Source organism: Danio rerio, chromosome 20 (assembly GCF_052040795.2).
Source record: "Danio rerio strain M-AB ecotype USA chromosome 20, GRCz13ab, whole genome shotgun sequence".
Taxonomy (NCBI): Eukaryota; Metazoa; Chordata; class Actinopteri; order Cypriniformes; family Danionidae; genus Danio; species Danio rerio.
The window spans coordinates 9706358-9722500 of record NC_141040.1 but is presented as its reverse complement, the minus strand read 5'-3'; the positions used below and the strand labels follow the sequence as shown (position 1 = coordinate 9722500).

The 16143-nt window shown below is 35.6% G+C and overlaps 1 protein-coding gene across 4 annotated transcripts in view; it reads right to left on the bottom strand.

The window, feature by feature from the left end:
- Positions 1–5280: 5280 nt before the first annotated feature.
- The window catches only part of rad51b (RAD51 paralog B), an 88292-nt gene continuing 77429 nt past the window's right edge, over positions 5281–16143 (bottom strand). For all 4 annotated transcript variants that reach the window (XM_087296562.1, XM_087296561.1, XM_087296563.1 and 1 more), the window contains 1 exon segment: positions 5281–6127. In XM_087296562.1, coding sequence (XP_087152688.1) covers positions 6119–6127 — 9 coding nt within the window. In that variant the 3' untranslated portion in view covers positions 5281–6118.

The window sequence follows — 16143 nt, the reverse complement described above, 5'->3', positions numbered from 1 at the left end:
CTGCTGTGGCGATCCCTGATTAATAAAGAGACTAAGCCGAAAAGAAGATAAATGAATGCATTGTATTAATGAACAAACAGCTCAGTTAATTCCAATAAACAATTAATAAAATTAATTTGTTAAAAGTTAAATTAATGTTAATCAAGACTGCCTTAGCACTTACAGGGTAACTATTGCTAACAAAAGAGCACTGACTGTAGAGTGTTACTAACTGCACTAAATCAGTGTATTAAAATGATTTCTAAAGCATCATGTGACACTAAAGACTAGAGTGATCACTAATAAACGTTCAGTTTGGCCTCCACATGAATCATTTTTATCTTAAAAGTGTATTCATCTTTCACACACACAGAGAAATGGCATTTGTGGTATTACTAATGTCCATTCTGCTTACTAAAGACAAGCCAGAAACACTGTTATTCTTTGTTTCTTCTTATTTTTTTTTTAAACTGGATGAAATTTTGGCTTTGCTTTAAATACACTCACTGGCCACTTTATTAGGTACACCTTACTAGTAATGGATTGGACCCCCATGCTTTCATGTTGTTGACGCTAAATTTTGACCCTACCATCCAAATGTCGCAGCAGAAATCAAGCCTCATCAGACCAGGCAACATTTTTCCAATCTTCTATTGTCCAATTTTGGTGAGTCTGTGTGAATTGTTGCCTCAGTTTGTAACAAGTGGTTGTAACAAGTGGTTATTTGAGTTACTGTTGCCTTTCTGTCAGCTTGAACCAGTCTGGCCATTCTCCTCTGACCTCTGGCATTTGAAAAAAAAGGCATTTGTGCCCACATAACTGCCGCTCACTGGATATTTTCTTTTTTTCGGACCATTCACTGTAAACCCTAAAGATGGTCGTACATGAAAATCCCAGTAGATCAGCAGTTTCTGAAAGACATAGACCAGGCCATCTGGCATCAACAACCATACCACATTTAAAGTCACTTAAATCGCCTTTCTTCCCCATTCTGATGCTCGGTTTGAACTGCAGCAGATCGTCTTGATCGTCTTCATGTCTCCATTGCATTGAGCTGCTGCATGTGATTGGCTGATTAGAAATTTGCATTAACAAGCAGTTGGATGGGTGTACCTAATAAACTGGCCAGTGAGTGTATTTAAAGTCAGATTCCAACAAAAGGCATGTTATTATTTTAGATTCAGAACATCTGAAAGATTTACTCAACAGCATGTTCCTTTTTCCCTTTAAAAAGTAGATGCCAAAGCATTGCAGCAATCTAGAATTTGAAATACTGTACTTGTAGAGGTTATTCAGTCAAGAACAGACAGTGTCTATTCACACGGGGACTGTGGGTCACTGGGCCTTTAAGAGGAATAAGGCCAAAGTCGCAAAGTTGAGCAACACCCGCACCATAGACTTTGTAATTCCTCTATCAGCTCTTTTTTTTCTCCCTCTGAGTGTTTCAGAGGCCAATGAGTAAACAAAGAGGAGTTCATAATGTCAGAAGACTGAAATGATTCTCACTAATGCGGGCACAGAAGGGGCATTTCGGCGAGTTTTGAGCTCGTGGAACAAACTGTTGTTGGTTTAACCTCAAGACTGTGCAATAACTAAATGAGCCTTGCAAAGCTGAACAAAACAAAAGGCTCTGAACAGAACTGTTTCAGGTCACAAGTATCCAGACTTATCAGTTCAAAAGCATACACCTCCACAAAAGAAAGAAAGAAAAAAAGGAATCAAGGCTAATTTAAATCTACTGATAATCGTCAAAGCGTTCGGCAGCGCTATCTTTTCTCACTAAGAATAATAAAGCCCTGGGCCATGTATGTGTGTGTCCTCTACTCTTTTTATGTGGTAGGTTAGTATTGAAACGTTGGCTGTGTTTCTACCCAGCATATATGTTTAACGTCGCTGCACATTATTATATCTTTATTATTGTGATGATCAGACCGCTTCTTTATGCCAGGGATAAAGTATGTCCAGGAGGTTGTTATCACAGAATAAAGCCAGACAGGCTTATCAGCAGCCTAACACAAAGCGGAGATCAGTTGTATAATTCCACACTTTCCTTCAGTGGAATGAACCACCAGTTACTCCGGCATATGTTTTATGATCCCCTTACAAACAACCCAGCACTGAGAGTACATTTACTTGTGAACCCCCAGTGCTGGGAACAAACCACACACATCTCATTCACACACACTCATACAGTACAGCCAATTTCATTCATTCATTCATTTTCTTGTCGGCTTAGTCCCTTTATTAATCTGGGGTCCCCACGGCGGAATGAACCGCCAACTTATCCAGCATTTTGTTTTTACGCAGCGGATGGCCATTCAGCCGCAACCCATCTCTGGGAAACATCCACACACACTCACACTGGACAATTTAGCTGGTTTCATAGTTGAAAACAATTTAATAGATAACAAACAAAAAAGTTAAATAGTAAAAACCAGACACAATATATTCACAAGTGTGGGGAGAATAATGGATATGAGAAAGATTCTTTTATCGAACATATACGTTTTTATTAATCATAGCTTTTATGAAAAAGTGCAAACTACTGCAATTATTGCATGACTGTAATGTAGCTATTATGTCAAATGTAACATTTATGGTGAACTGCATTGTGTATGCCATGTGTATCTCATGGTAGGTCAAAACATGCAGTAATTATAATCACATTTCTGCAAAAGTATTGATGACTTTGGACTACTTTGCTGATATTAGTACTGCAACTGTCATTATACGCAAAGACGTTTACAACATATAGAATACAGTTTACACATATTATAAATATTATACAGTTGAAGATAGTTAAAGTCAGAATTATTAGCCCCCTTTTTAATTTTTTTTTTCTTTTTTAAATATTTTCCAAATTATGTTTAACAGAGCAAGAAAATTTTCACAGCATGTCTGATAATATTTTTTCTTCTGGAGAAAGTCTTATTTGTTTTATTTCAGCTAGAATAAAAGCAGTTTTAAAGTTTTTTAAAAGCCATTTTAAGGTCAGAATTAATAACCCCTTTAAGCTATATATTTTTTCAATAGTCTACAGAACAAACCATCATTATATAATAACCTGCCTAATTACCCTAACCTGCCTAGTTAACCTAATGAACCTAGTTAAGCTTTTAAATGTCACTTTAAGCTGTATAGAAGTGTTTTGAAAAATGTCTGGTAAAATATTATTTACTGTCATCATGGCAAAGATAAAATAAATCAGTTATTAGAAATGAGTTATTAAAACTATTATGTTTAGAAACATAAATTAAACAGAAATTGGGAACAAAAATATTAGGGCTGTCAAATGATTAAAAAATTCACGTGATTAATTACACTTTTTTTTTTTATAATTAGTCATGAATAATCACAAAATGCCTTATTTATTACTGAAGTAAAAACACAGGCATGTAAGTGCCATTTGAATTTCAAAACAATCCATGCCAACAACAAACAAAAATGTTTTCCATGTTGGATTCTAAGTGGACTACAAACACACACAAACAAACACACACACATGCACACACAGAGAGAGAGAGAGAGAGAGAGAGAAAGAGAAAGACAACGAGCGCAGTGCCGGTGAGAGAGAGGGATCCCTTCAGATTCATCAACACGCACAATCGCGTTCATCAAATTTGCTTAAAGTAAGCATTCTAAAGTATGGCTGTATTTAACACGCAAATATTCTGACAGAGGAACGTGAAGCAGACACTTTACAAAAGGGGGGGAAATATGTCAAACTTGATGAAACATTTGAGGTACGCAGCTTAAGGGCAGAGAAATGTTTTTGACAGCTTGCAAATTCATCTGGCACTTTGATTCACATGGGCACTAATACTTAGATTTGATGATTAAGATAATACTGATCAAGAGTCTACCATGTAAACAGCGATTTTTGATTATCTTAAATGAACACGTGAATCCCAAAATCCCGAAACACACTTCGGACACAACAGGAAAAAAAAAAAACTGCAACTGCGTTTTTTTTTTTTTTTTAATTAAATATTTCAAATTAATTATGTACGTTAACGCGCTAGTTTTGACAGCCCTAATATATATATATATATATATATATATATATATATATATATATATATATATATATATATATATATATATACATATATATACATATATACATATATATACATATATATACATACACACATATACACACATATACACACACATATATATATATATATATATATATATATATATATATATATATATATATATATATATATATATATATATATATATATATATATATATGCCTAATATCTGATGGCCAGAAAGTGATTCTTTTTATTATAAACTGTTAAAGCATTGGTGTCAGTAATGCAGCAAGTCCAGAGACTGTTGTGTACACCATGATTTAATATATAATTAAGTCACTTTAATGTGTGATTTGACTAGAAAGTGGTCATAAATGAGCAATTTCTCATTTCAAATGGGTAGCAGCTTGGACCCAGAAACTGTATTTCATACATCACAACTTAACAAGCAGATTAATAGCCAATAAACTAGTAGTTGGATTTAGGTATTGGGTAGGATTAAGGATGCAAAATAAAATAATGCAGAATATGTACTTTACACTGCCTGACAAAAGTCTTGTGGTTGATCTGAGTGGTAAGAGCAACAAATAATAACTTGACTTCTACTTGGATAGGCGACATATATAATATATATCAATAATATATAAGTACAAATAAACTAGTAGTGAGAATTAGTATTTAAACTAAAGTCTTACCAAACTATGTTAAGTGATTATAACTTGCTAATATTTTTATATTTATGTTCACTTTTCTGCATTGTTCAAGTATTAATTTGACAGTGGTAGCATGAAAAACCCAAATGATACTCAACTGTTCTTATGACCGGATACACAAAAAACATATCTGATGATGTAAAGGATCAAGCTGACCCTGTACTTTACAACTGTGTCCCAATCTCGTGATCCTCTGCTCTTATTTTTACATCTCCCTCTGTGGTGTGCAGGAAATCAAGGAGTTTATTTGGAAGGAAGGAGGCTTTTCCTCCTCTCGGCACAGACACAGGCAGCGATATCGCCACAGGTCGAGCATTAAAACGATCTGTCAAAACACGTCAACTCACAGCCTATCAGCCTGCGTATGTGGGGGAAGGGAGGAGAGATAGACCGAAAGAGGATGAAAGAGAAAGATAGACAGAGAAAACACCTACTCAGCACTGCAGGTTGAGTAAAGTCACAACCGACTTTATCTGCAGAAGGAGAGGTACAGACGTCACCATCGTTCGCACCGTCAGCAAAACCTGCTAATAAAATGAAAACAGTGAGAGGTTTGCGATTTATTAGTGTTAAAAGAGTTTCAAAAGCAGAACTTGCTCCGTAAATATAAAGTTGACAGACAATAAGTGTCAATGTGCACATACACAGCAAAAGCAAAACAAGCAGAAAAAGAAGGAACCACCCAAAATAACACCATTGTTCATTTAATCAGACTAACTTCCCTTTAAGGCAGAGGAACCATGGGAACAGGAGTCATGGGAATTGAAGCTATGGCAACGGCCAGTCAGGGTCAAGAAGCGTTTGTGCAGGACTGCTGTCTTATCATACAACCAGAGAGAGAGAGAGAGAGAGAAAATAGGTCTGTCAATCAATAGCTGACTGATGGTGCAGTTTTCTAACTAGATGAAAACTAGAGGTAATGTTCGACCGAGCAGAAGCTTGACCGTCAACCTGTAGAGTCCTTCTTATGTCTTTCGCTGTTTGTCACCATAAAGGACAAGCTGCTGATCCACCACATGTTCTAGCAATGTTTAACCATGGCTTGTCCTTGAAAGAAACACAACGGTAGCACTTCGTTTTCCTGCGCTGAATATTACATTCGAGAATGTTCTGTCATCAGATGACCATCGAAATAACCTTGATGGTCGAATGGATCACTGCACTTGGTTATCTTGAGATAATGGACGGCATTGAGCGTTTAGCTGACATCCAAAACATCAGTCCTGACATTTGTTTACCGGCCTTAAATGTAAAGCAATAACAGCCAGAGAGGTTTTCAGCATGTAGAAGGAGCAGCCTGAGGAAGGTTGAAGATGAACCCTGTCCTCACTCTGATTGGCTGAAGTCCTGGATCTGTTCCTCGGTTTGAAAAGCTTTCTGGGTTCATGTTCTCTGGAAAACATGAAAACATGAAACTGATTAATCTGCGAAACAATAAGTTTATTATATTATATTATATTATATTATATTATATTATATTTATTATATTATATTTATTATATTATATTATATTATATTATATTATATTATATTATATTATATTATATTATATTATATTATATTATATTATATTATATTATTCATTCATTTTCTTGTCGGCTTAGTCCCTTTATTAATTTTGGGTCGCCACAGTGGAATGAGCCGCCAACTTATCCAGCATATGTTTTACGCAGCGGATGCCCTTCCAGCTGCAACCCATCTTTGGGAAACATCCATACACACTCATACACTACGGACAATTTAGCCTACCCAATTCACTTGTACTGCATGTCTTTGGACTGTGGGCGAAACTGGAGCACCCGGAGAAAACCCATGCGAAGGCTGGGAGAACATGCAAACTCCACACAGAAACGGCAACTGACCCAGCTGGGGCTCAAACCAGCAACTTTCCTGCTGTGAGGCGACAACACTACACACTACCTACTGCGCCACATAATATTATATTACATTATATTATATTATATTACATAATTTTTATTATAATTTATTATATTATATTATAATTTATTAAATGTTATTTAATATAATATGTTATCATTTATTATAATTTAACTTAAAAAAAAAAAAAAAAAATATATATATATATATATATATATATATATATATATATATATATATATATATATATTTATATATATATTTTTTATTATTTTAGACCCCCTTGAATAATTAGCCCTCCTATAATTTATTATATTATATTATATTATATTATATTATATTATATTATATTATATTATATTATATTATATTATATTATATTATATTTAACCTATTTACTTTTCCAACAAAAAAAGTTTTATTTTTAAAGGGAGCTTTAATAAATCTAAAACAGTTTAGCGGTCTGCTCATTAAGACAGTGTTATAAAGGAAACATCACATTTCTTATATACTAGGGGTGTCCAAACTTGGTCCTGGAGGGCTGGTGTCCTACATATTTTAGTTCCAACCTCAATTAAACACACCTGAACCAGCTAATCAAGCTCCTGTTAGATATACTAGAAACTTCCAGTGAGGTGTGTTGAAGCAAGTTGGAGCTAAACTATGCAGGACACCGGCCCTCCAGGAAAGAGTTTGGACATCCCTGCTATATACTATAAAACTGCAGGCTAACTACGGTGCTCAGCATAATTACTAATTTTGAAAATTAATATTTTGATCCATTTCTCAGTGAATATACAGTAGGCAATGTATTTTGGTGCATTTAAACAAAACAGATTTATTATACGGATATGCTTGATAAAATATTACTTTAGTCACCAAACATATTAGAAATTGAAAGATAATACAATTAAATTTAGGCAAAATATTGCAAAAAAAAAAAAATACACTAACAAATAAAATTTACAATCTACAAAATTTTAACTACATTTTTTTTATTTTTTTTGCTTCTCTTGATTTTTCATCTTTTATAAATTTGTATTTAACATTTTTCTATAATATAAAAATGTGGGTGTACTTTTTATTTTAAGTTATTTTGTTAGATAAGCTCCAGATTTGGCTTCAGTGCTGACTAATCTAATGTATATGCACAAATATAATATTGTAAAGCGGCAACATTGGCTTTATTACAGTTGTCTGTATCTAAACATTAATATTAAAAACAATGTTTATACATACATACATACATACATACAGCTAAAGTGAGAATTATAGCCCCCCTGCTTTATTTTCCCCCCAATTTCTGTTTAACCCAAAGAAGATTTTTTTTAACACATCTCTAAACATAATAGTTTTAATAACTCATTTCTAATTACTGACTGATTGTATTTTTGCCATGATGACAGTAAATAACATTTTACTAGATCTTTTTAAAGACACTTCTATACAGTTTAAAGTGACATCTAAAGGCTTAACTACGTTAATTAGGTTAACTAGGCAGGTTAGGGTAATTAGGCAAGTTATTGTAGAAGGATGGTTTGTTCTGTAGACTATTTAAAAAAATGCTTAAAGGGGCTAATAATTTTGACCTTAAAATGGCTTTTAAAAAAATTAAAAACTGCTTTTATTCTAGGCGGAATAAATAAATAAATAAATAAATAATACTATTTCCAGAATAAAAAATATTATCAGACATACTGTGAAAATTACCTTGCTCTGTGAAACATTAGATGGGAAATATTTTAAAAAGAAAGAAAAAAAATTAAAAGGGGGACTAATAATTCTGACTTTAACTGTATATTATATTTTTTTAATTATTCATTTTATTTAAAAAATTAAATAAATAAAATTATTTCCATCAAGGTGACATTTATAAAATGTAAATTGTTAAATAGTGATTTATCAAATATTTATTTATTACTTATTGTATATAGTTTCAAATGAAATTATTACTCAGTCAGGCATCAGTCATTATTGCTTTTATTACTATAACCATTCATAATAATAATAATAATAATAATAATAATTATAATAATAATAATGATAATAACAATGAAAATTAATTTTAGAGTGATTTCTGAAGGGTCATGTGACTGAAAATGAAGCTAAAAATTCATCATTACATAAATGTAACCTTAATGAGCAGAAAAGATTATTTATAAACATTTTAAAATCGTACTAACCCCAAACTATATACAGTTGAAGTCAAAATTATTAGCCCCCCCCCAATTTTTTTATATAAATTTCCCAAACAATGTTTACAGTGCAAGGACATTTTCGCAGTATGTCTGATAATGTTTTTTTTTTCCTTCTGGAGAAAGTGTCATTTGTTTTATTACGGCTAGAATAAAAGCAGTTTTTATTTTTTTTATAACAATTTTAAGGACAAAATTATTAGCCCCTTTAAGCTATTTTTTTTCATTGATAGTCTACAGAACAAACCATCATTATACAATAACTTGCCTAATTACCCTAACCTGCCTAGTTAACCTAATTAACCTAGTTAATCTCTCTGTTAAACATAAATTGTGAAAAAAAATAAAAGGGGGCTAATGATTTAGCCAGGCTAATATTTCTGACTTCTACTGTGTGTGTGTATGTATATATATATATATATATATATATATATATATATATATATATATATATATATATATATATATATATATATATATATATATATATATATATATATATATACATACATACATACATACATACATACATACATACATATATACATATATATATATATATATATATATATATATATATATATATATATATATATATATATATATATATATATATATACAACAGTTCTGTCTGGCTCTCGAGTCTGATTGGCTGATAGCTGTGATATATTTAAGTAATATCAGCACCTGTACAGCCTCTTTACCCTTTGTGTATTACTCCACCCACATTCAGCCAGCAAAAAGCAGACACTACAGATCGAAAGTTTAAAAGATGCTTGCTCAGCTGATAAACTGTCAGCTTATGATTTGAATCCAAGGTGGTAGAAAGTAGTTCCTTATACAAAAGGGTTTTTGAGACTCTCCATGTTTGATTTTGTTTTTTTATACACAATTATGCCATCAAACTGTTGTATAAACGCAATATCACACTCGTAGCAGTGCGATATAGCTGTATATCGGCACTGGTGGGGGCGCTAAAGCACTCGGCCTGCGGCCACGTGCCAACGCACGCCTCCCAACAGTGCCGATATACAGCCATATCGCACTGCTACGAGTGTGATATTGCTCATATATATATATATACATACAGTATACAGACACACATATGCACACACAAATAAATAAATGTAGAAATATAAATAAATATGCGTAAACATACTCTAAGATCAATCACAATGTAAACATGAAAAACAAACAAAAGAGGTCCTTATAAGTTGCTAATAGCCTACCACCACTAATGGCAGTAATAACCTAAACGTCAGTAAATTAAAATATGAGATCTTTAGGCTTTTTCATAAAATGCAGAGATTAATTCAGGTCTTTTTTTTTTTTTTTTGAGAAATCAAAATCATTTAACAAAAAAATAAATAAATAAAAATTCCTTAATCATACAGATCCTCCTTTCACCGTGCCCCATGAGTGACCCTTTATGGTCTTGACCACTGTCTCCCTACTTTACGTGATTAGAGTTAAGTGGCTTAGGTTTCGCTAAACGCTACTAAAAAGAACCCCGAAAGAGACTTGACAAGAAAAATAGGGGTTGGTTTGCATTTGGCACAGACTGAGATCATGACAGTATTGTACACAGATACACATGCAGGCATCAATCTGCGTGAAAGTTTGTGGAAGAAAAAAAAAAAGTTTCACAGCAGCCTGAACCTCCATTATAATCTAATGTACTTTAAGTCTTGGTGAGGAACATAAGCAGTTAACTGACCAATAGGAATTCCTATAAAACCCCAAGCAAACAAACTCCTAGTGAGCAGCTGAGGGAAATGAGAGCCAAATTTAATGTGGCCAGGTTTGTGGGGGAAGACAATGTAGAACATGGCTAAGTACACATCCAGCTATGTTTTGCTACTGTCATTCCTGTGGCCGTGATGCTTATTATGAAACCTCTCGATGCCCAAGCACTGGCTTTTCATGAGAAAAACGTCTCCCGCGAGGCTGGGTGCAAGTCTTGTTTCATTTTCTGCACAAGCCTCATGATGAGGCCCTATAAAAGAAGGCAAATACATCAACAGCAAACTTCAACAGGGCTTTACTGAGTGTGGATCCCTGTAGGCTCGCCAATTGGTAGTCTAGCTCATTTGTAAATCAACTTACAAGCTTGCACAGGAAACTAATGAAGTCCATCACTCTTAAAAGTACGTTCACATGAAGTATTCTAATGCACTTCCAACTGAAGCAGAATATTAAGTAAGGGGCAGGGCTTTCTTTTTGTGCATCATTCCATGGTATTAAACAAACAGTAAGGGGGTCGTGTTTAAGAAAATTGTGGTTGGAGCCATCAAAGTGACGCCAACAGAAAAGGACTGCCACTCTAACTGCAGAAGCAAATGGTCATTTGGATTGGATTAACTTGCGTTGATTAATTGTTTACTCAAAGAATAATAATACGTTAGGAAAACAAACAATGAACATTTTGACTACACATGGACTCTTAAGACTCACATATGCTGTATTATTCTGAAGCTAGCTCAATCTCTGTAGAGAGATATTGGCATCCCGCACCCTGACTGCTTCCATGCTTGGAGTAATAACAGGCATGACTGATTTCTCCAGTTCCCCGTAACAATAACAACCAGCAAAAACACATTACACATCAGAACAAGAGGGTTTGTATTGGATGAGTGCTTCAAAATTGTGACTGGTGACTTCACATGACCGGTATTCTAAAGCATGAACACGCTGCTTACAAACATAATTATTTACTTAATTTGGTTCTGTTTCCATTGCGTCACTCTATGCCGGCAAGTCTGATCCCCTCCCTGCACTATGGCATCTACTCAATCTGGAGATAAGCAAACCCATAAACATACTTGAGCAGAGTGTAGACGGATGTTGACTGGATCTCCTAACAATCCTCTATATCAGACGTAGCACATTAATTTGGAGAGGCAGCGCCCTGCTAATACCGTGAAGAGTGGTCAGGAAATGCTCTCCAGCAAGTAGGCCACTCATACTCATGTGCTCTGCATTTTCCATTTGACTGCCTCTGTACAGTACAGCCTCTGTAATCACACCAGCAGCTTGAGACAAACTGTAAATGTTTACATATGCCTTAAAGGGGGGGCCGCTCCAAATTCACTTCATATCCAGCCTTTCTCTCACCCTTTGTCACACTCAGACAAGCGCACACTGTGCTGTTAACAAGAATAGATGAGAGCTATTACGCTTTTTTATTACTCCATAAAGCAGAACACATGGGGCAAGTTCTAGCAAGAGTGGCGAGACAGGAAATAGCGAATGGAAACCTGCAGCTCAGGAGGGGCGTTCATGGCCTATCGCTCACCATTTTTTATTCTGCCCATTTCCAAATGGGATATTAGCATAGGGTTTCAAGAAGTTACCCAGAGAACAAGCGAACGTGAAGTAGTACAGATGTAAAATAAGTGATCCGGTTGACAAGGCCCAATTCGATGAACCAGGACGGGAACAGCTTGAACAAGAGACGACTCCTCTTGAGGAATCTTGCATTGACCCCTTCGACTCTGCCTCTTTGATTTATGGAGATCAGATGGAGTCTGGAGGGTTGGAAGGAGGAGATAAAAGGTTTCTTGAAATGAACACCTCGGTTAAACCTGCTGGTGTATCCGAGAAAGGGCCCCTTCACCAGGAGCACTGCAGTCCAGAAAATTGTATTTTTCTCATTAGGGGGACTGAAAGACGGTCAGGGCAGTTAGAAAGCAGAGCCGCAAAGAAACCTTAAGCCTTTCCAGAATGTGTTTTTGCACTTGGGAAGAAAGTTTAAGGGAAGTTTAAATCATTAGCAAACCTCATATATGCCTAGGCCCGAGCTATTCTGGGTACAGTTGAAACAAATCCCCCACAATAATCAAACCAAATTGCTAAATTACAGAGATGAGCAGCTCGAAAAATGTCTCACAATCATGGGAGCATTTACCCCGCAGAACCACAGCAGCCAAAGGAATCCAGATCCAACGCTGATTGCTAATAATGAGTCAGTGCGGTACTGGCCAAGACACATGGTACAGCTCTGTAAAATCCCGCTACTCTTCACCCTGCTGGAAACATTGAGTCAGCCAAGGCCTTTTGTTTTAACTTTATCTGTGTGAAGATAATGCGAGGCTTCAGCTTAGACACAGTGGACCCAAGAAAAGCCAGTTCCATGTTACAGGCTTCAAATACGTTGTTTGGATTCTTCTCAAAAAATAGGCCATTGGCCTTGGATCCTCGGCCATGTTTTCCTGACAGGATGAAGAGTTTCGTTGTTCCCTCGTTGTTCCTGCAGATCCCATTGAACGGGCAAATCCTCTATGTGGCCTGGCAAGGGGGCAGCTTAATAAGGGCCTCGTTTTGTCCTTTGTGAGCCAAGGCTGGGGACATCAGCGAAAAAATGTTCTGATTCAGAAATGCTCCATTTCCTCTGTAGAGATTTGAGGACACCGTGGCTTTTCAGCAGAGCCAAAATATGAAGAACAAAAAGCGGGGATTGCAGTTGTGTAATTGCCCTTACATAATCTTGATGTAAATTTAATGAATTGGACGATGACCGCCATTGACAGTAAACACCATTGTCTGAGGGCTTGTTCTTTTATGGGAGGCAGGGTCAGGGGAGTTTGTATACCTCAACGTAACCTCATTCTTTGAAGGGAAGGCCTCAGGGATCAGCAAGATGAATCTATCTGACAGGGCTCTGTCTACGTATGACTCACAGTCTGAAAGTTGATTGCACAGCCAATTTTACTTTCAGAAGTTCGGGGGGTTGATATCCATGTATGCAATGCTCTCTCTGCTGAAAGCGGAAGAGTTCTGGGAGTGTATGGACATTTGCAGCTGTGACAGGGTGACTCATTCTGTTTAGCACTTAAATAGAAAGGGGGTTTCTGTTCAACAATGACACTCAGATATGTACAGAAAGAAATCGGCACATGTACTTGCGCACGCATACACTGCGTCTCCAGGGAGCTGGTAAACCACCACCTGTGAACAGAATGAATGTAAAGGAAAACATGGCTAATACAAACGTTTTCGTTTGTTGCTTCCATATTCACATGGATGCAAGTGTGGCTGGAATACAGAGCAGCAGCTGCAGGCAGAGATGCGAGCAGATGACAGTTCCTAGAAGAAAACCCGCCAGTTCTTTCACATCTCCTCTCTGACTGATCAGGCAAGAGGGAAAGAATTTACAGACAATTACCCAACACCTGAGTAAATCAGTAACCAAGAATGAACCGCCTCCGAGCAAGACAAATCTGTCAATGTCTCTAATATGAACCTGAAGTGTCTCACAGAAAAAAAAAGAAAGAAAACGAAAGCCATTTTTTCAGAAGCAAACAAGTTATCACAGGTCGCTTCTAAGTCATCAGCAACAAGGAAGGACTCACATGTATTTTTGATAACCCATTCATTGATATATTCTGTATATATTTCTTATTATCCCATATGGGAACACAGATATCTTGTAGATACAGGGCTTCAAAGTCTCAGCCTAACATGGGTCTGTGAGAAGTTTTAATATTTGGTGGGACAGTGTGAAAATGGGTAAGTTTATACATTCTGCAACATATTTTCGTTAAAAATCATTAAGATTCTATTCTAGAGAAAACAAGCTATGTCACAAAGTGAACAAAATGAAACATGGCAGCCCAGAAATCTGATCTTCCAAACAAAATAAAAGCAGAGGACTGGGTATGGGAATTCAGTAAAAGGGAAAGAGAGAAAGTAAAAGTGGAAAAGTGGAACGCTGACTGGATGTTTGAGAGAGGGAAAGTAAAACTGGGATGGAGGAAAGCAAATGAGAGTTAGGAGGCAAAGAAATAAAAAGTCGAGAGAGAGAGAAAGAGAGAGAAAGGGGAGAGGGGGGAAGAGAACAAAGCCATCTTTGTGTGAGGCTCTGAGAGTGTGGAGCAGAGCCAGGGCTTAGGGGGTGTTTCACAAGAGTACACTGACTGCATTCCTGCAATGTGATTATGGCCACATTTAATTTATTCTCCTGCAGGAAACACACTTAACCCTTCACTGTCCATTGGCTTTTAGAAACTGATCTTGAACCTGACATCTTTTCCTTTATAATTATCCAGTAAGTAAATATTATGTAAGGGAAACCCTTCTGTTATGACCTAACAGCTTCCCAGATGAACCAACTACAGACATTGTAGCTCCTAGTGACTGCTTTAAAGTCATTCACTGACTTTGCTTTGTGTTTTGCAGCATCAGACAGCACTAAATCCAGGCTAATTCGCCCTGAAGCTATTACACAGGGGATTCCCAGCACTGGATATTCTAAACAAAAATGCAGATCTTAGGTGAAAATTCACACTTTTTTTCTATTGTTAGGAACTTTAGGATACATTTAAAGGACGGTGATTTAAAAAAACGTAGACCATTTTGTGAAAACCATTTTGTATCACATGCAAATATTACATGTTAAATAGCATGAGCAAGTACAACCCAAATGAAACCTTTGCTAAAGGGCTGAGAATGCATTTAACTCCTTTTTCCCAACAGATATTTGCAAAAAATTAATTTTAAGCATATTATTGTTGTGTGAACTTATCCTTTAGCCACAGTCAGATCACACGATTTTTATTGTTGGTTACAAAAGTCACTATGTCAGATTATGCGATTTTTTTCTTGATAAAATCGTGATTTGTGGTGAGTCACAAATGTGCCAGACTACATGTCCCTTCACGATCTGTCATCCCATGTTGTCTACGACAAGTGTTATTTCCCAAAGCAGTCAAAGTGTTGCTAGAACAATATTTATTATCTCAAATAAATTAAATTAATCTTATTTTAATCTCAGAAACACTGATGCTTGCAGACAAGTAATAAGGGCATTCCTTACAACATAGATAGGATCAAACTTAGGATTCCTTTTTAATTTTAAGATATTTTCCTTGAAATCTAAATGTATATTTTCCTGCCATGGGTTTCTTATTAAGCACTTTGCCAAAACTTGCCGCAAGTGAGATGAGAAAATGAAAGCAAATAAGTAGCAGCAAGGAAAAATCTGACGCTGAAGACATAATCATTAAATGATGACATATTGATTAGCCAATATAAAGTATAACTGAGATTTGTGATACAATCACAGTGAAGCATTCATTAAATCCCTATTTTCCTCGAGTGAAACAAACCTGTACAGTTGAGTAGTGGAGGGGCTTAAACAAAAATATAATTTGTTTATTTTTCTTGGAAAATATATAATTTTGAAACTAATTTTGTTTGCTATAATTTTGATCTTAATTTTAATGCATTTTTTGTCGGTCAGTTATCAATAAACAACAATAACGAATAACATTTGAGGTGAAGCTCTTCAGAACAAGCCCTCTATATGTGCTAAAACACAAATTGTCTTGAGATTGT